Source organism: Astatotilapia calliptera, chromosome 16 (genome assembly GCF_900246225.1).
Source record: "Astatotilapia calliptera chromosome 16, fAstCal1.2, whole genome shotgun sequence".
Taxonomy (NCBI): Eukaryota; Metazoa; Chordata; class Actinopteri; order Cichliformes; family Cichlidae; genus Astatotilapia; species Astatotilapia calliptera.
The window spans coordinates 30,338,592-30,364,961 of NC_039317.1; the positions used below are offsets into that span (position 1 = coordinate 30,338,592).

The 26,370-nt window shown below is 40.1% G+C and overlaps 1 protein-coding gene across 1 annotated transcript in view; it reads left to right on the top strand.

Annotated features, from left to right (window-relative positions):
* Positions 1-3,803: 3,803 nt before the first annotated feature.
* tfpia (tissue factor pathway inhibitor a) overlaps positions 3,804-26,370 on the top strand; it is a 47,202-nt gene continuing 24,635 nt past the window's right edge. The window contains exons 1-2 of the mRNA XM_026145121.1: positions 3,804-3,990; positions 25,572-25,775. Coding sequence (XP_026000906.1) covers positions 3,912-3,990; positions 25,572-25,775 — 283 coding nt within the window. The 5' untranslated portion in view covers positions 3,804-3,911. The remainder of the gene's footprint in view (positions 3,991-25,571; positions 25,776-26,370) is intronic.

Sequence of the window (26,370 nt, forward strand, 5' to 3'; positions counted from 1 at the left end):
CTGTGAAACAACTATTGCTGATATAATCAAGGTTGGATAGACCTGAGGTCTGTAATCTGAATATCGACTTATCCAGGTAACTTTAGGATTAACCTTGGCTTTTGTATAAAGAAGGTGGTGCACTACTTATAAGGTTACATTGCCATGGTAACATGCTGCAAAACTAACCTCTTTTTTGAACAGGTTATATTCCAGATTAGAGATCAGCAGGTATGAAATCACCATCAACTCACTAACCATGAAAATAGTATCACCACGCCTGGATGATCCCTCAGTGTCTGTTTTTGAAATATTGTCTAAAGTCTCTGTGTTTCCTCAATGAGCATAATTTTTTTTTTATTGTCCTGTTTGCTGAAAACTGTTCTACAGCATTTTCATTGAGCTATAAGCATTAATACAAAACAGGGCACCTACTTGTAGGCTATTTGTGGCTAGGCTAATTTGCGCATGGCCTGTTGTAAGCCTGCATTTATTGATATATTTATTCTTTGCTCTCAAACCACAGAGTGCCACAGAGGCTCCAGCTGAAGGAAGCAAAAATAAAACTGTCTTATGTACATTTAAAAATTAATTTTAATAATGGGTGATAGAGTAATGGGTGATGATAGATCAGGTTCTGAAATAGGACAAACTTTCTTATGACACTAGCTCTTTTTCAGTCTTAAGAGCTTAAAGCAAACACACATTCATACAGCACTTTTTATACTAAACTGCAGTGCTTTTCCTCTTACACACACACAAACACACACACTCTTGTAGCTACCTTGACTGCAGCTGCTGTGGTGCTTTCAGTCTGCATTATGTGCTTAACCTCTTCACCCCCGCCCCCCATGAAATAGTTTTATCTTCCTTTGTGCCGTCACCGATACAGTTGCCTATAATTGTGACTGGTCAGACACTGCTGGCACCTCCCCATTCATGTGTGTTAACTTACAGAGTTGACAACCACCTTCAAGTGACACTTATCCTGAGTCCAGATAATGGAAAGATACCCGGAGCATGCTGAGCTCTCTTCATAGTAGAAGCCTCAGGGAATAAACCATAAGAATGAGGGTGGGGTTCTAAAAACAAACAAAATGGGGAGGATGCAAACACACTCCTAGTTGCTAAGGAAAAATAAAAGAGCACATGAATGATTCATTTAATGCAACACATCAATCTTTCAATCGATATTAATGAAAATGCATTCACTTGAACCACATGCACAATATGTTTTGAATCTATGTGAAAACACAATGACATTGGTCTATGAAAAAGGAAATAGTCACAGTTTACTAAGGGTGTGTTAATGTCACATAGTCATACAGTTAATAGCATCTCCATAGGGGTTTCACCCTCAACTATCTTGGTTTGTTTTATTTTCATCATTTTATTGTGAAATAAAAAAAATCTTCCACTTTTCCCATTTTGCATCACACACATAAACTTCCACGCAGTCCCTCCAGGGAGCTGACCAAGTCTGACCACGATCCTGCTGCCGGCTGTTTACGAGCTCCATGGGAGCAACTGGGGTTTAGGAGGCTGGCTTGATGGCACCTCAGAGAACCTTTGGGGAGAAGAAACAAATATTAACTTTCCCTGCAAAGATTTTTCCAGCTGTTCTGAGGACTTGAACTATGACCCGCTGTCAAAGTCTTGTTCGGAAAAAAAAGTTTGTCTTGGGGACTGGAGAGAGCTCATAAAGTTTTAGTGGATCAGTCAGTTATGGAACAATGACAATTTACTTTTTGCTTCCTGCTTTCTAAACACTAATGTAATTCAGTTGATCAACTGCAAAATTTACAACACATATTTGTCTAAAAGCCCAACTCTCTAGTCAAGCCTTTGGGTAGTATGAAGTGTTTATGGTTGTAGCATTCAAGTAAATGTCTCCTATGCACAGATTAGTCATTAACACCAGTTTCTCAGGCTTCAGTATTTTCACAAACCATTTCCTTGTTAACAGTTTCCTGAAAGAAAAGCCAGAGAAAGAGTCATGCTGAATCACCTGAGCTCTACATTTGTTCTTTCAGCGATTCAAACTCATTGGTCAGACTTCTGTTCTGATCAAAATCACACCAGTTGCCACCACATTTAAAATAACAGAGTATGTTTTGTCAGTGTTCATGTTTCATGGCATGTTTGAACCTGAATCAAAAAGTCACAACAAAGCAAAATAAAAAAGCAAACATAAAACTCATAAACAGGACACAAAGTGTAATCTCCTGGCTGACAAATACACTCTGCTGTCACCTCTCTGTCAACCCTAATGTGGATTTTATCACCTCTTTAGAGAAGACCATTTCTCTGTAACCAGTATCGCCATGAGTGGTGCATTAAGACACCAATACCAAAGAACACCTTGTGCTTATCTATAATGGCCCTGAGGGTGTGAACTATAACAACAAAAAGGAAAAACATAATAGCATTCCAGAAAACACCAAGACATAAAAACACAACATTATTCACTTTACTTGACAATTAGTTAAAAAAAATAAAAAATTCTTGTTTTTGGCTATTTCTGTTCCTGTGCTACTCTGAGCTATGCCCTGTGAAAGGATGGAAGAGTAAAGGGAATATTTTAACAAAAGACATTAAACAAACTAATGTCTGCAGAAAAAATATTTTTAAACCTGAAAAGAATATTCCATAGCTTAAAAGAAATGTTTCCAGTTTACAGCAGATGAGATGTGGTGTGCAGCAGAGTTCGACTCTCCTTTTGGCCCGAGCCTTTCTGTGTGGGGTTTGTGTGTTCTCCCTGTGTTTGTGTGGGTTCTCTCTGAGGACTCCGGCTTCCTCCCACAGTCCAAAGACATGCTAGACACATGTCAACGTGTTAACTGGTGATTTTAAATTGGGCATAAGTGTGAATGGTTGCCTGTCTCTCTGCGTTAGTTGTACAGTACAGTGCTGTACTGTCTCCCTATAGTAGCTGGGATACGCTCCAGCCCCCCTGCAACCCTGATAAGGATAAGCTGAAGAGAATGGATGGATCCTAAAACAACATAGCATCTTAAGTGTTCACAGCACGGGGCAAACACCTTTAATCTCTGACAGATAAAGAACATCTCCACCAAAGTGTTCTATGTGACAGTCAAAGCACTGATTTTTTATTGTTGTTGACCCCCCAACTGTGACTCAAATCCTCAGCCTTGGCAGCAGTGCAGCCACCTGCATTTAACAAAGTGTGCTTTGCACATAAATCCACTGGGGTATTTAATGCAGTGTAATGAATCCATCCAAGTTATGAACATTTGTGGGGAAAAGAGGCTTGCAGACTGTAATTTCAGGCTATATGATCCAACTCAAAGCTCAATTACAGCTTGTGTCACCAGAAGAGGCCTGGAGGCGCTGGAAAAAGAAGTGTTTCAGAATCTTTCCAAAGGCTCAGGTACACATTTTCTGCATGAAGCAGACAGCTGAGGCTCTGTAATGCACTTCAGATGAAAATTTCTCATCACAGGGAGATGAATATGTGTCGCATCTTTGCAGCCCTTGAGGAGCTGCAAAGATGCAACCGGCTTGATGCAAGTTCATGATTCCCGAGCGTGTGTGTGAGAGATGGATTTTCTCCCGCTGTAAAGTTTCTGGCCAACCCTCTTATTACTCTTGTTATGATTACATTTATGTAACATTATTTACTTGAAAAACATGATAAGAGACATAATCAAATATTCCCATCTTCATACAATCCATTTCAATTCTTTGTAAGTGTTATGAGTCAGAGTTTATTCCCTTCTATCGATATATCCCAGGAAATTATTGGGAGTTTCAGTGACGTAGGCAGTATCTACGGTCTCAGTGTTATCAAACGGAAGTACTCACCCTCCCATACACGTGCACAATCGTGAGCGCGCGCTACAGCACTTCAACTTGTTGAAGTTTCCCCCTGAACTTTACATTCCGCGCGGACCTGCCCCCCGTTCAGCAGCATGCCTCTCTCCAACAAGTGGTGGATTTTGTGCGCAGTTTTGCTCTCCTGCCTGGTCCGTTTTGGGTCTTGCAGAAAAGGTAAGACGAATAAGACAAAGTTTGTATGTGTATATGCATGCGGGTTCTTTTTTAAACTGGCTTTAGTTAGTTCGCAACTTGTTTTTGTTGCTATACGACCGTGCTTTAGGAGAAAGTTCTCCTCGCGAACCTCGTGCGTAAAATACGACTACGCTCAGGGTTTATACATATTCACTTTCTTATATTTATCACTTAAGTTTTATTCCTGTTGAAATACTGCATGGATGTGTTAGGCATTAATGCGTGTTATTGTGTACAGCAGTACAGTCCTGTCCTATATTCATATATTCGTAAAGATTGCAACAAAAAACATTTTAGAAATTACGCGTAAATGTTCAAATGTACTCAATAGAAACTATTGTCATTTTTTTTTAATTTACTTTTTTGCTTAAGAAGTATTACGTGTAAAAATCCAGAAAATGTTGAGACGTGACCCCATACTTTAATCAATGTCTTTACTGAGGTCCTGGCAACAACGTTTGTTTTGCTGTGTGTGACCTTTTAAAGTCGAGATGTGGCGTCTGGAGAGGCCAAAGTCCAGAACAAATGCAGTTCTCATACTGGCCACGACCCACACCTGAACCGCTTGGCACCTCCTCTCGTTCTGTCACGTCGCAACAACAGCCTTGCGAGCTGTAATGAGACCGATGGGATTGGATGTCAGATACCCAACAAGCTGTGAAAGGTCTGAGTTGTGGCAGGTCTGGTCCAAAGTGGTGAAGAAAATGTAGCCTAATATTCTGCTTTCACTTCTCCTTTCCTGAAAGCAAATACCGGTTTGGGTGAACTGTAACATTCACTGTATATCTTTAATGTCAGTGTCTGCTTTCTTCCTATCTCTCAAAGACACACAGCTCCTTTTTGCATCATTTCCAAGCATGGAAGGGACATTTTAAAGCTATAGTTAGAATTTGTAAGCCAGACACTTTGTTATGTTGACAAACTTGATATTTCCCCTGATAAATACACGTGTACATTTAATATCCAAGCATTTTCCTGGCTTCTTGTAAGATTTACATTTTAGTGAAACCCATGGAACAGTTTGAAGATGAGGGACTGCCAGCAAAGTTGATAGACCTTAATTGCAAATAGACTACGATAAAATTTTTCTTTGTAAAGATTGAATAACAACAAACTTAAAAACTGCTCTTAATGGGTGGCAACTTTCTAGTCCTTTGTCCAGAGGTGATTCAAAGGACTAGAAAGTTGCCACTTAAAATGCACATACATGGAAGAATGCATTGTTCTATTCCGTAACCAGAAACTAAGTCCTATTCCTGCAATATAGTTTATTAACTTACACTCAATGTTGGTATTATAAAAAGCCCTGTACACTCTCAAGACTGTATTCATGAGATGTGCTGTAATCTGTGAAAAATACTTTGTTATTGAGGCTGATGAATATGTAGTGGGTCTGTAGCTCGACTACAAATAATTACAAAACAAACTGAGGAAGGAGAAAAGTTTGACTGACTGGACTTTATTTAGTTGGAAATGTGTTAAAGCCCAGTAATTTATTTTGTCAGCCTTCAATTTTTTAGGTCTGTGGGATATAGAGTGGAACTCGGTTGCCACTCCCTGTGGGTTTGAATGAGAAATACAGTCATGTATCATCTGCATATAAATGGAAAACAACTTTAAATTACATTGCAGAGGGGCAGATTTAGACACGTTTTAAAACTCCAGAGTTGACAAAACACCAGAATCATAACCTCTGCAATGATATAATCAGAGCAAAACACCACTGATATGTTCCCGAGTGACCCAAAACATAATCTTTCCAATATAAGCTGCGAGAGAATACATTTCCCTCCAATGGTAATTGAGAAACTAATTTCACTTGTACAGAAGAATATTGTGGAAGCAAGACTTCTTATTTTTCAGATATACTTTTGACATTTTAGCGTTTACTGGACTGGATAGTAAAGAAAGTTTTCAGAAAAACGGGGAGAGAGTGTTTGGCATTGCCACAAAGGAAATGGTCTTGGGTTTGCTCAAACCAGTCACTCCAGTAGCTTTCAGCATATAGGTCACCTGCTTATCCAAGCGTCCTATATCAGTACCCATGACTTTTTTTTTTAAGCATCTAAGAGACATTATTTTCCCTAAACCATCATTTTCTATTTATTGATGATTAACATTGTAAACATACAGGTCTTTTTAACCTTAAGGCAAAAACTTTAAAAATACTAAATGTTTTCTTAAAGCCATACAGATATTGTTATAGCAAACACGACCAGGGGCATTTTTATTTTTTAGCCACCCAGTAGTATGAGAAAGAAAATCTTCAGTAAATACAGAGAGACAATTTGTGTCTATTGCCCTATAGTGGCCTTCAATGTTTTGCTCACAGAAGAATGTTAGCTTTTACTATTTGCATATCATTTAGGTGCTCTTGAGAGGTAATGCAATAAGGGATTCACTGAGCCAGTTTGGGACTAAACATCGGTATCATTGGAGCACAGTTCTGGTCGTATCACTAATCGTCTCATGAAGGCGTAAACACTGTCTCATTAATTTGTGGAGGAATTTAATTAGAAGCTCGCTAGCTGTTTGAAGTGGCCCTTTTATTAGAGAGCCTCAGGCCATAGAAAGAAAACACTGTAGCATGTGCCATCTTAATTAGCGTCTGCAGTAAGGAGCAGACTTGAGAAAACTACGAGCCTTAGAATGTCACTAAAAACATTTTACCACAAGATCATTTCACCTATAACTGGAAAATCTTCTCTGCACTGACTATTATTAGCTACAGACTAATGTTTCATGCTGGCAGTTTCTTTAATAAGGAATGTTAGTTTTGTCTCGACATGAAGCTCACCAAAAAGTGGCTCCACTGCAACATAACCAGCAGCCTTTCCTCAGGGTCATATAAGCATTAAAATGCAAGAGGCACGAAATCTCTCTCAGTGACGTAATTCATTGTTCTGCCTCTGTTCTCCATTTGTGGATGTACCAACTCCTAGTTTTTCAAACTTTATACTTTCGAGAGAGAATTTTTTGTTCTGTTTTTTTATGCCTAACTTTTATGTAATTTCACTTTGCCATGCAGACTTCGTTATTTCTTCTTCATAACTGACCCTTGTGGTCTTCAATGTCCCCACATACCAAATGCGTAATGGAAAAAGTAAACAAACTTACAAATTTTCTGCATCCGAACTTGCCGTGTACTGTATGTGCACACTGTATGTGTTGTATTTTTGCAGGAAATTTGGCCTCAAAAAACACACTGTGAAAAGAAAAAAGTGAAGTTGGCATCAAGACATGATTAGCTGGTCCTGTAAGAACGTGAGATTCTGGGTACATTCAGTTCTCATGAGAAAGCAGCAGCAGGAAGAATTTCATGGTTTGATCCATGTTGAAGCTGTATCACGACCACTTTTATACGTTTTCAGAATGTCAGTCAAGCAATTTGAGGTCTTGTTGGCAGATTTGGGAGCAGATCTTAGGAGGTAGAAAAATGATTTCAGAGAGCCAGTTGACCCGGAGCATGGTCTAGCTTTGTGTTTGAGGTAAAACATTATTGTTTTACTATTTCCAAATCACTGTATATTTAGTACTGGTGTGCGATTTGAGTTACGAATGTGCTTGATGCCAAATGTAGTGGTCTGATTGGTTAGATCTTTTTGTGCAGATCCAAAAAAATCAACCGTGTTTCTAAAAATTCTAAAATGCCGCAAATTCGTCCAGTGAAATTATGTGGTTGGTATGTGTGGCTGCATTAAGAAAGGTGAGTCTGAAAAATGTTTTTAATGCACAAATTATTCACACAGGTTTTAGATGTTTTTACAGATGTAACTGAAGCCAAAAAGTGAAAATCCTAAAGGGAACATTTCTTGTAGACCTGCAGGTAGTGAAGAAAGGCATTGCAAACTTTTGTTAACTTGGAAATTGCTGCAAGGCATGAATATTTAATAACATAAATGGGACTTTAAGAACATCTAAATTGCCTCCTAAAAACATGGAACTGCATCACCAACAGAAAAAAAAAAGATAGAGCTTAAAAGTTCAGATTTGGAAAGCTTAGCACTCTGAGGATGCACTGTAAAAACTTTATGGAAGGACATTTATATAGCACTTTTCCAGGCTTACTGATAACCTAAAGGCACATTCTATAATAGAGCCAAGTCTCCGTAAAGATGTGGGCACAACAGACTCTGATTTCCTGTGTCTGGGTCTTATTTCATCCATTTTATTTTCCTGTGATGTTTCCTGTAGGCTGGGCAGAGGAACAGCTTTAGGTCCAAGCTGACTTAGCTTAATTCTTATCCCTCTCTTTCTGGGTCGATCACACTGCCTGCAGGGATTTTTGGACTGCATCCTCTGCCTGGCTGGTCAGATGATAAAGAGGTCAGCGATGGGCTCAAAGTCTCTTAATCCAGTCTCTGAGGAAAATTTTCAGGTATCTAGTGCATTGACTGTATCTACGTTTTGTTGAGTTCGTAACTTTAGTGATACCTACACAACACTACAAAAGACACCCAGTACTGCTGTTTTAAAGCCTTTTCATCATTGAGAGGGAGTATTAGGCTCTTAAACTGAAAAACATTCACGATTGTACTCTGTCCTGACCTGACATGGATTTACTTTCTATAACACAATTTGAACGTCATGTAAAAGACCTTTGGATGGAGTTGAACTAGTCTAAAGACCTGAAACTTTCTCTTGAACATGCTTTGAGATATGACTGCAACCTGAGACTTCTTTCAGTTGCTCCTGTTAGGCATCACGGCGGCGGGTCATTTGCCTCCATCTCAGCTTATCCCGAGCATCCTCCTCTGTCACACCAACCCGTTACATGTCCTCCTTCACTACATCTGTTCAGTTCAAGTCAGTTTGATTGATATAGCGTCAAATACAAACAACAATCGCCTCAAGGTGGTTTTTACTATAAGGTAATAGTAGCCCTACAATACACAGAGTAACAATCATACAATCAGACAGCCCCCTATGAGCAAGAAGAGTTGGGAAGAGTTAATCTCTCCTTTAGTATTCTTAGCCCCTAGATTTAAAGTCCCCGCTCTCACTTCCATTGTCTTACTTTTCCCTCATTCTTGCTGCCTCTAAACATGCCTTCCTCTTTCTACTTCCTCTGGCTTTGCCCAACAACTTTAACCATCAAACTGATGGTCAACGTCAGGAGGATGCATTCATCCAGATCATCAATTTTATGCAAAAGTTATGCACAACAATTTTACACCAAATGTCCTTTCTGATGGGAGCCTCTCCATTTATCCCATCTTGAGACCAGCAGTAGTGCATTGGTGTGTGACCCCCTGTGGCTGGGTTCTAAAAGACCTGCTACAAGGCTTGAAAATGAGCCAAAAGATTTAAATCAGCTACAACTTGAATTTCTTGAAGACAGGGTTGAGGCATGTTGTCTGCCATATTTCCATAACACATTAAATTGTTCCAGCACATCTGTTATTGTGGTAAAATATTTAAATAAATTTGCTTTTGTGGTGCTTTCTGTAGGGCGTGTGGTTTAAATAATAATGGTCATTAGTGGAATAAGCTGTGTGAGTCATAATAACTGGAAGTTGTGCTGTAACAAGATAATTTCGAGCCCATTATTCGCAGCCCTTGAGTGTCTTTCCGGTTTTGTTACTTCAGCTTTCTGAGCGTTGCTGCCCTGTGCGACACCAAAAACATAAATATGTGACAATGTTCTGAAGTGGAAGCATATTTAATTAAATACGATTGTTTTATGTGGCCTACATTTTCAGCTTTCGCCCACCACAGTATCACTTTAAGTTAGACAGAGTGTTAAAATTCTGTTTGAGGTAATGCCTCTAGCTTTGCTGGTTGACTAATTAAAATGTGTGCCTCATCTTTTTCTGTGAATATACAGTGCATATCGCTAAGAAATATAGCATGTGTAATTGTAGCCTACACACCTGCTTGAGCGGGAACCATAAACTCATTGTGATACACAGTTACATAATTTAATTGGCTGGGAACAGCTTCTTATTTTATTTGACCTCATGAACTTTAGAAAGTCAGAAATTTCAGAGTTCAAAGGTCCTTGCTGATTCATCTGCTGCAGAATATAAAACACCTCAGCCTACATCAGAGCAGCAGGAACGCTAGTCGAGAGCCTATATAACACCCGCTTAATCTCTGAGCTTATTTTATATCTATGTGACAAACACCTTAATGAACACTTAAGGTTGGGTTACTTAGGCCTTGATCTATAAAAAATGAGGACACAATGAGACAACTCAGTCACTGAGGAAGATTTCATATATCCATGCAATTTATTATTTTTGAACAATCGTTTGAATTTTTGTATTGATGTACTTGTCTTGATTTCATCTGTGCAGGTGTTCCACACACTAACTCCTCTGACTGTAATGCTATGATATTTTACATTTGTACTTACTACTGGCTTGCTGAACATAAGGATTCCTCTCAGGTCATGAGTATTTGGTCTTATTTGGAACAAGTTCTGGATGTTGTGGGGCAAAGATTTATTCGCAGCCTTGTACATTGTTCGCGCAGTTCTGAGGTCAACCAAATCTTTAAATTTGAGAATATTTAATTTGATAAAAAGTGGTTTTGATGGTTCTCTTGAAGTAGCTTTATTTAAACACCGAACTCCAATAAATTTTCCGTACACTAAGAGTAAGTAACAGTAACACAACATTTCCACTTTTGATTTATGATGTGCAAAATACAGATACTTGGAAACCCAGAAACATTCCAGTGCAAAGTTGTTCTGGGCATCAGATCTTTGTGCCGCTATTACCCTATTTTCAGATAAAAAGCTGACTGCAGTGCGTTTGGTGAATATACGTGTCCTTTGAGAGAAAATACCTGTCCACTCCAGTTTGACAGAGCTGGGGGGAGATGATAAATGTACTCTAAGGAGCATCCAGCGCAGGTTAATCGGTGAGTCCTGTGCACTGTCACCTGTAGAAGCTGGCAAACTACACTACCTTGGCTCTGTATTTAGAGGGAAGATGCTGTCTCTATAATCATTTCTCAACTCACCTGACAATATTTTGCTAGTGTGTTCTTTCACAGCTACAGAGGCATAGCCAGAACATTTGGAAATGCATGTACCAATTGCTCAATAGGAGGAAAAAGTGGCTCACCAAGGGATAGAAACATTACTTTCAGTGTACTAGCTTCCCATTATAGGCGTCAGTGAACACATGGATGTACTTTTTATTTAAAACTGTGTTGTTAAGTAATTTTAGGGCCACCCAGAAAAGGTTTGTAAAGAGACTCAAAGTCAGAAGGTCTTTTTTTCCATTACTGAATATTCACTACCTGAAAAAAGGAATTCGTAATGTCTTTATGGTAAACAACAAGCAAAAATTTAGGTCTTAAATTGACTCTGAAGACTGGGATAATATTCTCAACCTGGGTCAGATTCCTTAAAAAAAGACCTGTTGCTATTCATAATTTTCAGTGACTGGCACAGAGACACGAAGGGAAAAATGTGTGCAAAAGTACAGATATTTATCTGGAACATGGACTTGGTTATACTAATAATTTTGTAGTTTTGGGATGTGAAAGACAAAAAAAGGATATTAATATTTTAATAATATATTAATAATAATTTTAAAAAAAAGAGCGTCCTAATTAGCTAACCTTACTTAGGGTCGCTGTACTCAGTAGGTTGATGACGTGAATTTGAATCAAAACAAATAATTTCAGTCGAAATGATCAAAACTGACTGTCTGCTATTATTTGTGAACAGACAGAGTAGCAAGTTGTTACTGGCCTGGATTTAACAACCATCTGGCAAACCTGATAAAAATAACTGGAACACGTTGGAGAAAAAGCTTTGTTTTGTCCTCCTGGCTGACGCTCCTATAATGACGTGACGTAACATCACAGCTCCGAATTCCACTGGTGTCACTCTGATGAATAAAGACCATCTGTAGTTACGTAGGTTGTTGTTGTTTTTTTTTTTTTTTAACAAGACATGTTTAATTTCTGCCTTTTGTGTTGTTGATGGTGTTGTGTCATTCCAGGTACAAAACCAAACAAAGCTGGCCTTTTGTTCAAAGCTTTTCGTCCCTTTATCTGTCCCTGCACAGTGCGCTCTATCTTGAAGGAGTCTGTGGCTGATGGAGCTTCCTGCAAGCAGTAGCAACATTATTAACGTTGCTGTAGCTTGCAGGAAGCTTTAATCTCGCAAATGTTGAGTCATAATTGCCATTTTGCACAGGGGGTGAATGACACCGACATGGGAACTAATTAGGTCTGTAGCCTTATGCCTTCGTGAATGACTCACATTTGTTTGCTGAAAAAGATAGTGCTATCCTTTTTCCTTGACTCTGGAAAGTTTTTGTAGCCGAGCTCAACTGGCTGTCTGCAAGTGGATAAGGCTATGGTAGCATTTCCTGTTGGTGGAACTGACAATAAATGTAAGGTTTGTTTAAGGGGGAGTGTTTCAGGAAGTTATGCATCTCACAGGATGCTGAACTTGTGGGAGATAATGGAAGTGGAAATATGGCTTGAGATATGGGAATGGTGGTAAATAACTTGTGCTATTGCATTATGGTAAATGGCCTGTATTTATATAGCGCTTTACTAGTCCCTAAGGACCCCAAAGCGCTTTACATATCCAGTCATCCACCCATTCACACACAGGTGAGGGCAAGCTACATTGTAGCCACAGCCACCCTGGGGCGCACTGACAGAGGCAAGGCTGCCGGACACTGGCGCCACCGGGCCCTCTGACCACCATCAGTAGGCAATGGGTGAAGTGTCTTGCCCAAGGACACAACGACTGAGACTGTCCAAGCCGGGGCTCGAACCGGCAACCTTCCGATTACAAGGCGAACTCTTAACTCTTGAGCCATGATCGCTTGCATTATTTCGTTTTATATATAAATGCTGTATTTGTGTATGTTGGATTTATGTTGCTGGGGGAAAAAAGAAAAAAGAAGAAGAATCTCTTTTCTTAAGAAGGTGTGCTGACTTAACTGTGCTCTAGCATAGCAGCAAATATCAGCAGAGTGGACAAAAGGTTTGGGGAATAAAAGACAGAGGTGAACCAAGTCTGAACCTGTTGGAGGAGCAGTCAAGCAGAATGTCTGATGAAAGGCCAATCACTTCTTCTGGTTTGTACCAGTTCAGACAAGGCACATGTGGATGATGGGTTTCTTGTTTTTGACTGCTTGAGGTTGATAGTCACTGAAATTGAGCTTACGCCTCTTTCGCAGTCCCATGCTGCTCAGACTGATCTGATCTACTGAAACAACTCAAATGAAAGACCCGAATGAAATGTGAAAAACAACAGAGTGAGGTTGAGCTTATACCAACGTTTAAGGCAAACGAAGGCGTCAGCTGTCCGGGCTCCGGGCTGCAGTTGGGTCTGTTTTTGTTTACCTTCAGCCGTGCAACCTTTAACTTAAATATTGCACACATATCAACACGCAGAGCAGTGTCAGGTTCAGAGCAAGTCCGTCAAATGCAAATCCATCACAAAAATGAAAACACAGCACACTCTGCACGAGTACACTGTCTTTAAATGCCACCTGCGATCTTGGCTTTGCCCCACTGGTACTTTCAAATCAAGTGCAAAATCTTTACACAAAAACACAAGCAAACTGTAACAAATCTCGATACTGCTACTCGTTGATATTTCAAACATTGTTGAATGTATGAACTGGGAGAGTTAAAAACATGCAATAAAAGGCAATGTTTTATTATGAGAAATGTGGTATTTATAACTCCACACTGAGATTTGTGAATATGTGCTCAGATGAACAGCAGGATATTGGTATTTCTGGGCTTCTGAGCATATTGAAATATAACAAATAATAAATTATCAAGTTGTATCTGAACACACTGTTTCTTAAGCCTCCCACTGTGTCTTTCTGTCTGCCATTTCTCTAAAAAATGAGTTTTCCATTTTACGCATAGTGCAAAGTCAGACACAATCAGTTTTTCCTTTGTATTTGTAACACCTCTGACTTATTCCCTACAGCTTCTTTCTTTTCCATGCACTGTAATGTGAACAGATTGGTACTGCTCAATTTTGAGGAACAAAACATTGTTTATTTCTCTTGTTTGTGGTTTTGTTATTCGGTTTTAGTCATGGCAAAGCCATGACCGGGTCAGCCTGCTGGGCGCTCCGGACTGAAACATTTCATTGTCGTCTTGGTTGTTCCCACGATTGCATTATTTATTTATTTTTCCACCTGCAGTCTCACCATTGTTTTGAGTTTTGATTTTCTAGTTGATTTTGTGAGTAAATTATTTGCAAACAAAACTGAATTATTGTGGTTTAACAATGATGCAAATACATAAATAGTCATTTCAACTGATGAAAACTCCACTAGGTTTAGAAATCATTGAACAGTCACAGCTGACAAAGCATCATAGCCACAGATTAAACATGTAAAAGCGACTAGCATCACTGGCACTGCGCAGGGGTTCGAGGCAAAACAGCACCAGAAAATGTTCAGTGAGCTACATTTTCATTCAATTTGTGTCTTTGGTGGACTTTTTCATGTCTTGCATCATATTTATGGCGAATTCTTGCAGCTGTAATGATGTTTAGAGATAATAATACTTGAATAGGAAAAAAAATACTTTATACGTTAACTATGGTGACAACTATGAAAGTCCATTTCCACCACCAAAAGAAAAAAAAACAATTATCCATAACTCGAAATTTCGAGTTAGTGCTGCCAATCAGTTATCTATGTGAATGACATCATTTCCTTGTTACCCAGAAGTAGAAGTTACCCTCCGCTACAATTGCTACAGCTAACCAGTATTACAGCCAGTCATGAATGCACAAATTGCTGAGTATTTTCAGCATGGCTTCACAAATGACGAAATCCTTGTGTTATTAGCTGAATCGTTACTATCGTGGCGTTACTATCAGCAAATGTACTTTCAAAAGCGCCAAATTGTTGCCAACCCGGTTTTGAGTGTGCATTCCTCTGCGCCATATCCTTCCAGGTAACAAGAAAATGACGTCATTATCGTAGATTACTGATTAGCAGAGCTAACTTGAAATTTCGAGTTACTTTTCTCAAAATTTTGAGTTAATAGGTCGAAATTTCGAGAAAGATAATGAGTTATGGATTGTGGTGTTTTTTTTTTTTGTTTTTTTCCTTAGTGGCGTAAACAGACTTCCATGCAAAACAGTACCGTGCTAAGTAGCTTGCAATGCTGTATAATCTCAAGGTGTGTTCACATAGAAACTGAAGTTAAATTGAATTCGCTGTAATGTTTGTATTGTGTTGCCCTTGAAAGTCATAAAGCTGATTCATTGGAGCCTAACTGTCACAGGGTGAGAGGCTAGTTACACCCTGGACAGGTCATCAGCCTGTCACAGGGCGAACACGGAGACATGCAACCATTGCTCACATTCACACTCATTGTAATTATAGGATAACTGGTTATCCTAACCTTATGCACTCAGTTCGCTGTATTCAACATATTTGAATAAAAAAAGAAATTCTGTCACAGTTTTTTCTGTGGAGCTTTAAAAAGACATCATGTCATTTGTTAACCTCCAGGTCATGACCAAACCACTTAGGTGCAAAGTTGGGTTCAGGTTGCATTTCAGCCACCTGCTAACCAAGCATGTGTTAATTTTGATTACTGTTAGAGAGACTTAACCAAACCCAAATCATGTAATGCAGCAGTCCCCAACCCCCGGGCCTCGGACCGGTACCGGTCAATGAGTCGTTTGGTACCGGGCCGCGAGAGTTGAGGCTCAGGTGTGAAATGTGTGGTTTTCAGGGTTTTTATTGGTTTTCAGCGTTATTTTGTTATCGTTTTTATCGTTAACTCTGTTTTCCTGGGTCTTTTCCCGTGTGTTATGAATAAATCTTCTTTTTCAGTACCGGTACTAGTTTTATTTTGTCCGCAACACCTTAAAGGCCGGTCCGTGAAAATCTTGTCGGGCATAAACCGGTCCGTGGCGCAAAAAAGGTTGGGGACCGCTGATGTAATGGAATAATAGTGTTTCACAAAGGGGACAGTTTGGATAGATGTGAACCTAAACATACAGGTCAATGGAGACCAGCTGGCTGTGAAGAGATTAAAAAATAAATTAGTAAATGATCTCATTTTTCAAGCTTAAAATGTCTCTTTGTACTGGTTATATTTTATTTTCTATAAAACTGGTCTGCCCATGCTGCCATCCATCTTGCTAATCTTTTCAGTTGATAACATAATGGCGGTGACCATGAAACCGTGGATTGAAATGGTTGCTGCTGATGTGAACAAAGTGGAAATAAAACAAAAGTGAACTTTCAGTGCCATTCGGCTGCGTTATCCTCAGGTGTCAGTGCAGGAGCAGCAGGCATAATCCTTCATATGAGAGCATGCTTTCAAACTTAACTTTTAGTCTCACTTTGGCTCTCCAATCAGCAATAGAAGAAGGACTTCCTTTTCTCTCATCTGTTTGTCTGAATTATAACCTGCACTGTAGAAAAAGGCTGCTGTATTGATCTCCTAATCTAATGAGTGTATCTACTGTACAATCGGTTGAGGATGGCATTTGCACAGATGGGGAATGAGCCACTTTCTCTCTGACCCATTGATTCAGCTGCACCATCACAACCACATCAAAGCCAAAAATATTAATGACCGTAGTCCTTAGAATCCTTCAGGTTCTTTTCAGTGCTTCATTGTACCTGGAATATTGATGCATCTGGAAAAAAACAAAACAAAAACTTTTAGCTAAGTTACTTAAAACAGCCAGTATAGCAAACTGTGAACCTGCGTCATGATTGTGATGTGCAGGCCAGCATTGTTTTTCTTCAGTCATTTACACCTTCAGCAGCTATGGGTTGTCCTTTCTAAATTATGAGCTGTTTTTATCTTTCTTTAGAACAATAAATCCTCATATTAAAAAATGTAAATATTTCACTTGTACCAAATATGACATTTATGAAATTTTACCTTCTTGAATGATGGATGTGAGCGTGATCAGGGCTTATAGCTATGAACCAACAAATCCTGTAGCGAAGCCTCTGTACCTCTTTTTCTCTTTAACCTATGTTAGAGTCATCTGATGTTGCCTCTGGTTCAGCTTTGATATTAGCAAAGACATCTGCATTTGGGGGCTCTTGATGCACTGACACTACCCTGTAAAATATGCCTGGCTTTCATTGTACGCACTCTGAGATAATCAGGTGTGTTTTGGTTTTTTTTGTGTTACCCTGAAATAAATAAATGAACTGATTTATTCAGATATATAGTTCTAATTGGTTAAAGACAGCAGTTACAAGTTTTAATCCAATCCGAATGTGTTATATCAGCGTGCCTTGTAATGAAAGTTTTCCATTACTGGTCTCAACGCTGCCATTTCTGAGAATGATTTGGTTGTCATTGCCAGTGACGTGATGAATAATTGTGAGTCTTTTTGTAGCTGGGACTTCCTCACTATGGCAGATGGTGCTGTTGTATTTTCTCCCCCAGCGGCTTTTGCAACTTATGTCGAACTTATGCCTGCATCATTGTCTGCCATATGCTCCTTCTGGACTGAGAAGTCACAGTCTTCTCTCGAATTAAAGGGACCAGACTATAATTTTGCTCGTACCGATGTAAACTTAATTTCTTGCAGTGGCACACACAGGTGTGCAGATAACTGTCACTAACCTGCGGTTCAGCTAATCACACACATCCTATTAAAGTGGCATCCAGGAAACCTGGTTTGTCCGGTTGATTGGCTGAGGACCGGCTGAACCAGACTCTAATTGGCACTGAGTGGGATTTTTTTGGGGTCGGCAGTGTTTTGGCTTTGCAAATGTCACAGCACGGAATTGGAAGAATCACTGAAGCGAGAGGGATTTGTGGTTCCCACTATTGTTTTATTATCAAGACCAAGTGGGAAACGGGTAGAGGCTCAACTTAGATATTGCCAGGAATAGATAATGCCTTTGCAACGTGGAGTGATTTCCACCACTGAACTGAAATAGGAGAAAAAGTCTCTTCAGGTTTGCAAGATATATGAAAAAGAGTTAAAATCATAAAGAAAAGGCAGACAAAGTTTTTGGGTTTATCTCACCAGGCTCTCAGAGAAAGGGAAGAACAAGCTAACAAAGAAAAAGTGGCCCTGGGTTAAAAAAAACAACAAAAAAACAAGGTAAGTGGAGATAAGTGTTAAATCTGGCTTGGCATGGACAAATGAGTCCACAAAAGCTATCGAGTTGTGGAGCAACAATTATCTTGCTCATTTCATCTCTCCTCCCTCCCCACCTGCCACGCCATTACAGAGGTTCTGATTAAAAATGCATGGATCCCACAAGCCTTTTGGATAATTAAGCAGGTTTTCTTGCAGCCTAAAGCAAAGCTCTGTTGCAATCTTTTTTAGCAACACCAGATAAAACATACTATACACCGAGATAAACAGAGCTCTGCATGATAACTTTGGTGTAAGTTTGGCGGTTTTGTAAGTTTTAACTTGGGTATCTCCAGCAGCAGTCAAGCCACCAGTTGTGGCAGGGTTTTGTCTATTCTCTGTGAACTGAGCGATACAGGGACCCAACCCATGGCTGCCCAAACATGAACTGGTTCACTACTCACTCTGGCTTCAGGGTAGCCCCCGGTTTGTTTCCCGACCACACAACCTGAACTTTCAAAGCTTTTATTGTTTGTAGAAATGGCAACACATTTGCCCTGGAGGCATGAACGTGTCAGTGTTTCAGGGGGATTCCTTTGATCTGCTGGCGAAAATACTTTAAAAGGTGCTTGAGGCCATCTTTGATCTCTCAGCATGAAGAGCCATTGGAGGAACTTCCTCCTGCTTCCACGATTGATGCAGGAATCAGGTCATCTTTCTGTGGCAAAGACCCAGGTCTGTTGCTTTAATGAGCTGAATGTGGAATGATGTGCAGGATGATTTTTCCTGTGCAACCCTCTTTTTTTTTTTTTTTTTTTTTTTTTTGCTGACCCACCCAGTATCCTGCCGTTTGTAGCCTCAACCACACTAAGCATTAATTGTGTACACTTGCTAAAGTGAGCTCTGCTCTGTTAATAGATTAACCGAAAACAATGGTTCAAACCTGTTTGTGAGAGTGTAATTCAAAATGACATCATCTGCAGAACCACCAAATCCACCAGTTTGAGTCTGCAAAAAAAGCAATGCGGGTGTGTGTCAACTAGATGTCCTTCCCTGATTTGTCCCTTTTTGCCAGAGCTGACAAAGACTGTTAAAGACCTCGTGTGTTGATGCCAAAGCATTCAGGGAGCAGAGATGTATCCTTCTGTGCTCTAAAAAGAGAACGAAACTCTCCTGAAACCAAGTTACAAAACAAATGCATGTTTGGAAGTGTGTATGTACGTGCGCACACACAGAGGCAGAAACGCATACGCAGTGAGGGTGGCCTTATTTGCTCTGAGGTCAGCTGTAAAATCTTGGGACACACTGTGACTCACTGACTCGCCCTCAGCCCTTTGTCCACTGGCCTCAGGGCATGGCTCTGATAAACACACAGCATTTCTTAAGTCTCGGGCCTATCTACACTGGCACGCTGATGCATCCTTTTGATTTCTTCATAAATGTTTAAGCATATTGACCCAAGTGTTGCAATCCAATATCAGTTTTATTTATTGGAATTTGTACTTGTTAAATATTTACTGAGACGAGTTAGTAAAGAAATGAATTTTCCATAAGCAGCTTTTTCAAGCAATGTTCACCATTTTTTTCCTGTCTTAAATAAACTCACCAACTAAGTAATGATTATTTTATCTCATCAAGCCTTAAAGGAATGGACATAAAAAAAAAACCTCCTTTAAACTCGTGGATCATGTCACTGATTGCAGATTGGGTCCTCGGGCAGTGAACAGAGACATGAGTGAATCTGTAGTTTGTCAGGCTTTCTATGAAGACTGTCAGGGATGTTTCCTAAATCATTACTTCCACAGTTTGACGTACTGTTTTGAGTGCATAAGTAAGTAAACACATGGAGTACTCTATGAATACCTGAACTGTGTGCACACAGTTGTCAAATAGCTGAGCGTGGATTAGTGCAGACGTCTTGCACTCGTGCGTGAAATAAGATAAAGAACTTAAAACATATAGACTGAGCACGATGTTGGCTACATAGGAATATGAAAGCCTCTTCAGCCAGTAGAAGGCGGACTCTTTATCAGCACGCGCCATGATGTCAGTGCTACTTAGCTTGGCACTAATAAAATCAGACATTGTGTTGTTTAGTATATGTGCCTGATAAGTGTTGTTTTCAGTGCACTGGAGGCATTTCATATTGTGTTGATACTGTGGTCATTTATTCAGCTTAGTGAGTAAATGTTCTCTTTCTGCTCTTTCTTTTCAAATCTCAACGCATGGGGAAATGTTAAAACCAGACTATTTCCCTTCCTGCAGCGAACATTCATACAGTTGATGCTATAGATGACAAATGCACTGGGAGCTGTCAAAACTGTGGCATTACTCTGCTCTTTATCTTTGTTTTCCATCTTTATTTGTCTCACTTTCCCAAGCTTGTCTTTTAGCACATCATGTTTAACTGTCATCCTGATGATGGTGCGTGCTCTTTCGTATTTTCTCTTCGACTCTTTCATGGGTTGCCTGTTCTTGTTTGCTGCTTTGTGGTAATTCAATCCTCTTTGCAAAGGGCCCTAGAAATGAAGACACGGGATAATCTTCTGTTACACCGAACAAGCTGGGACTGGGTTTCAATCAGACTCAACCTGCCCAGGGAATTACAGAGGTGCTCAGCACAGCGCACATGTTGAGCAACTCAGATCTTTATAAGATAAGATAGAACTTTATTAATCCCTCGGGTGGGTTCCTCTGGGAAATTCGACTTTATCCGTCCATATGTGTACGTACAAATCTTGGCCAAGCTGAACTTGTCAGCAGTATTCAGAAGAGTAGCCATCAATAGAAATCTGACGTGCCTGAAATCTGCTTCCTGATTCATTACGCTCCATATTTCATATTTCAAGAAGCATGCTAATAGGTCCAAGGATTTTTCTGATGCCTTTTGTGAACAATATTTACTTACCCTCTGTTCAACTCTGTAGAGGATTCCTGATGACAGATCCAGAGCTTTGGATGGATTTGTAGATTGCTCAGGGGTGTGTGTGTGTGTGTGTGTGTGTGAAAGTGTGTGTGTTTTTTTTTTTATTGAATTTTACCCCGGCATACTTTAAAGATTTAATTTTAGTTTGCAAATTGCATCATGTAAAATACAGCTTATGGCTTTTTACATACATTTATTAATTTTTTGATCATAATATATAATTTTCCACCAAGAAAAACAGCTTGGGATTGACAAAAATAAAAACAATATTATTGCTGTTCATTCAGAATTATTTAATGTTGAATCTCTTTGGCATTTAGCTGCAGTTCTATGATGCTGCTCAAGAAAACCTGAGCTGGAATGAGGGTGACTAGAAGATTGCTCATGTCACGCCAACCACTCAAAAACTCTCAGCATTTCTTTCTTTAATGCCATCTATGTAATTAATTTCAGCCTTTTCTTCTTTGCGGCGCTCCTGATTGTACTTGATTGCACTGATGGGTTTTCCATTAAAAGGGTGCATAAAAAAATAAAGGAGGACTTCTTAATTGTAAAATACTGGAGGCAGTGGCAAATTTCATTTATGCTAGCCTACCATTGTTCAGAGGAAAAGCTACTGGGAATACCTGACATGACTCATTATCTGCATCCATAAAAGGAATGCTTTGGAAATGATCTTTATTCTAACTTTATTCTGAACTTATCAAGAAAAAAATCTGATCGTTGCAGGTCTGGTCATTTTTTCCAATTTTAAAAAAAACAAAACAAAAAAAAACAACAAAACAAAACAAAAAAACAAAACAAAACAAAACCAAAACATTAAATGAAAATGCAGGATTGGGCAGGGGTCAGGCTTCAAATCAAAGGAACCGCTGTTGGCTGGCATCTCATGTAAGGTTTAATTATTAGATTTATTTATAACAGTCACCTCAAGGTATAAGGTAAAGATGCTGCAATAATAGAGAGAAAACCCCAACAATCAGATGACCCACTCTGAGCAAGCACTTGTCAACAGTGGGAAGGAAGGCTCAGGGAGGGGTGGCCATCTGCTGCAATCAGTTTAGGGTGAGGGGAGGGAGATAGAAAAAAGACATGCTGTGGAAGAGAGCCAGAGATAAATAATTACTGATGAATAAATAGAAAATGGTGTATGAACACACAGAAAGGGAAATGAGGCACGTGAGGAAGAAACACTCATCATGGGAAGTCCCCAGCAGCCTAGGACAGTGTAATTACTTGAAGGTTCAGGGTCACCTGAAGCCGTAACTATTTGCTTTATCAAAAAGGAAAGCTTTAAGCCTGAAATTAAAAACAGAAGGTGTCTGTCTCCTGAATCCAAACAAATTCTTTAAAGGAAGTTTTGAGTCACCACATGGAAGTGGCTGGAATTTTTTGGTTTCCCTGCAGAGAAAATGTCTTCAGTTGTGTTTCTTTTACACTGCCTCCCAATGCTTCTGTCTGAATAATGAACATGAGTGATAGAAGAAAAGAGTCCTTATTGCTTTGGTCTGGCTTAGACAGGAGGAGCAGAAATCAATAGGAGGAACCTGTTTCCTTTCAGTCTCCTTGGAAAGTCAAATTCTGGCTTATTGACCATTCCTATTTGCAAGACACTGTGTAACACAAAGCCCAGTCTGCACCATGTCTGCACTTTTATTTTTAAAGAATTTTTTGTGCTGTAACCATGGTAGCCCGAGGCATTCGATCTCAAAGAAGAGAGCAAACAATTGTGACTTGCCATCTTTCTCTTTAAAGTTTGTTCAGTGTGTTTCAGCACTAAGGTGTGTCCACATAGGCTGTGTGGGGTACCAGACAGACTCACTTCACCTATGTCAATGTGAAATTCCTCCCTGTCTGCTACTGCTTATCAGCCTCGGCAAGAGGAGCATGAACAAAAATACCACAAGACTCTTCAGGGAAACTCTGCTGGCCTCACCACATGCATTAGTAGTAACACAGGTCGGCTGGAAAGAAGGAGATTGGGAATATCTGATTGGTATCCCCAATGGCTGGTTGCAAGCTAGAATTGGACAGGTAAAGGAGGAGGACAGGCTGAAAGGATGAGCTGCTGCCCTCATTACCTTTCCTGGCAGAGTGACTGTTTGTTGACTGCTGTGCTGATAGGAGAGGGGTTAGGGTAGGTCCCATTAGAGGACCTGTTTTGATGAAACTCTGTAGCTTTCAGAAAACAAACCTTGTTTTTTCATCCCAGCTGCAAAAATCTAAAGTGGGTGATTTTTAAAACATCAATATATATATTACTAGATACATTATATAGCCTTGAAATCTTGTTAATTCAGTTCTGTTCCTTGTGTATGCTGGTACGGTAATGCAGGAGTTAACAGTGTCACTTTACTGGAAGAAGGTTCCTGGTTTAAGCCCTCCAGCCAGGAGAGGCCTTTCTATAATTCCACTCTGATTCCACCCCCCCCCCCCCCCCCCCCATTTGCTTGTTAAGTTATCTGGTGAATTTGTAGTTGTCTGACTGTGTTCTTCCTGTGATGGACCGGTGATCTATCCTGCTTCTACCATGCCTCTTTGCCTGCAGCCCGCAGGAGATGGCCCTCAGTTTGATAAGCTGTAAAACAAATTGATCTGTCTTGTGCATTTTTGGTTGTTTTAACACTTGTCTTCACTTTACTTAGGATTTCCTTTTGTCTTATTTTAAGTAAGCCATTAATACAGTGGTTGCCTTAAGCATCTGAGTAAATGGAGGAAGACTGGGACTTTACCCCAGAAGCAGAGGCAGAAGTGAAAATGGCATAGGCACTGGAAATTTTGAGTGCTCACATGCAGCTCCAGCAGGAAATAGTTTTGGGTTGCATTGCATGTGTGAAAATGTCTCTAGAGAGCTCAGAACTTAACCAGTATTCTTGGAATTTTTGCCTCACAATGTGACTTGCTAATCAGATCTAGGACAAGTCCTGAGAGTGACAGTGAAAATAACAAAGAGTGACAAACGTGGCTATATTTACCTCAGACCTTCTCTGCAGAATAGGCAGCATAGGTGGAAATTGTCATGCATTCTTTAAGAATCAGAATCAGAATCAGAATCAGAAAGGGGTTTATTGCCAAATGTTGAGCAGGTTTACAACATTAGGAAATTGCTGCGGTGCTTCAGTGCAAACATAGTGTCATAAATAGCACTTAAATAGACATGAAAAAATAAAAGTAGGGATAAGAATTAAAAGTGCTACGTAGAAAGATATGTGCATGAGCTATACATGAGATATATACATGAGAATAAGAATTAAGAGTGCTACGTTGAAAGATATATACATGAGTGCAGGTGGTGGTCAGTGCCAATCATGGAATGATGCAGTGAACACAGCGTACAAAAACAAAACAAAAGTAACGCACTGAAGCACCAGGGCGACCATACGCGGCGCCATCTTGGTTGAAGACAGTTGAGCACCACCACTTAATGGGGATCCATAGCAAAAGCAATCAATTTTTGTGTCCGTGTGCATTTGTGTTATTATATTTTTTTCATTGTGCAGGATTGCGCGAGTATTGATTCACACTCCCAGGTTTCAAAAGTCACTCCTCTCTGTGCTCGTACGTGAAAAAAGCAGGGAAGGTAGGAAACACTGAGTGAGAGATTGCAACACATCGATTTATTTATTACATTAGCATGCGCAGAATCCATAAAGACATTTTTAAATGCTGTGGTTCAAGCTCTGTAAACCCCTTTTGGACAGATATCCAACAAACCAAAGAGATCTCAGTGGGTTTTGAAGTAACTGCACTGCTGCAGGCGAGCATAACAGAGACCTGACCTAAAAACAGCAGGGATGAGGACATAGAAAGCTATTTCCCAGCAGCACACAGAGACAGTGATTTAACATTCGCAACGGTGGTTAGTAGAGCTCAGAGGGTTTCGTGTCACCTTTTTTTTTCATGGATCTGACAAAGCCAGCTTTTATAAATATTAATGACATTAGAGAACGCTGTCTGTGCAAAGCTCCATTGTCCACTGATCTTAAAAGTTGTGACCTCAACCGCCTAGTGATCAAGAAAGTTCACCTCAACAGGCCCGGTTATTTAACACTCTAATGATCCGGTCTCGCAGTTTGTGCAATAAATAATTTGATGTGCTGCAGTCCAAGCCATCGCTGTGTGCAGCATGCTGGGAAATTTGTGCTGCCTTCACTCAGTCTTTTCCTTCCAGCTGCCACCTACCGGGATCTGATCTGCTTTTATGTCGCAGGGGAGTTTTGCTGGTTGCTGGTGCTTCCTTATTTTCAGTGCAAGTCCAAAAAAGAAGTATGCAAAAAGTAGAAGTTTTCTTTTAAGTTATTGCATAAAAATAAAATATGTGAGTAGCTTTTCTGACTAAATATTTGCATATTTCTAATTATTTTGTCAGGTCACACGGCGTGCTGTTCTTGTGTCTAAAGTGTAAACGGCTGAAAGCTGACTGTCAGCCGTTTACACGAAAGTCTTTTAAAAATTATACTGCCATGCAACTTTACCTTATCTCAAAGCCTGAGGTTAGAGTTTGATGCTGTGACCTAATTTCTTTCCTCACAAAAAAAAAAAAAAATCCATTTTACTGGATGCCAAAAGAAGCTGAGCACTAAAAGTTGTGTTCTTGTCCCACCACAGCACATGGAGTGCCAGCTGAACCCGTCATCTTCAGTGAGTTATGTGCCCTGAAGGACGAGCCGGGGCCGTGCAGGGCCATAAAAGACAGATACTTCTTCAATGTCGACTCCGGACGCTGTGAACTCTTCGAATATGGAGGCTGTGGGGGAAACCAGAACAATTTTGAGACTTTGGAAGAATGCGAGGAAACATGCCTCGTCTCGGGTGAGTCTAACTTTTTTGGCTGACTAAATGATTTTTTTTGACGTTTTTTTGAAAACTCACTTGAGCAGTGAACACATCAATCAATCAATCAAGGCTTTATTCACCACGTGCAGGTTGCCCTGCAGTGAAATGGGACCCCCACCCCTCCCCCGACCTTACACACACAACACAGACATCACATGGGGATACAGGTCGGAGATTGGTAGCGTTACAGAAAAACACTGAAATATACACTACAATGGGAAAGTACAAGAGGAAAAAAGAGACCTCTACTCATGCTGGGCTCCTGGGAGGACAGCATGAGAACAGGAAACAAAAAAACTCCTCTGCACAAAAAAGCACATAAATGTCCAAAGCACAACATTATGGAACACGTGACAAGCCACAGGGTTGGGTGGGGGGTGAGGAGTAATCCGAAGCAAACACAGCAGCCATCCTGCCCAGCGCTACCATTCCAGCACGGGCTCAGACCCGCCGTGTTCCCAGGAGGGAACAAGCATCGAAGGCGTTCGGAAAGGGAGGGGTGATGCGTGTGTGCATATCAGTGTATATGTATGTGTGTGCGTGTCCAGAGTTCAGCTGAGACAATGTCCTT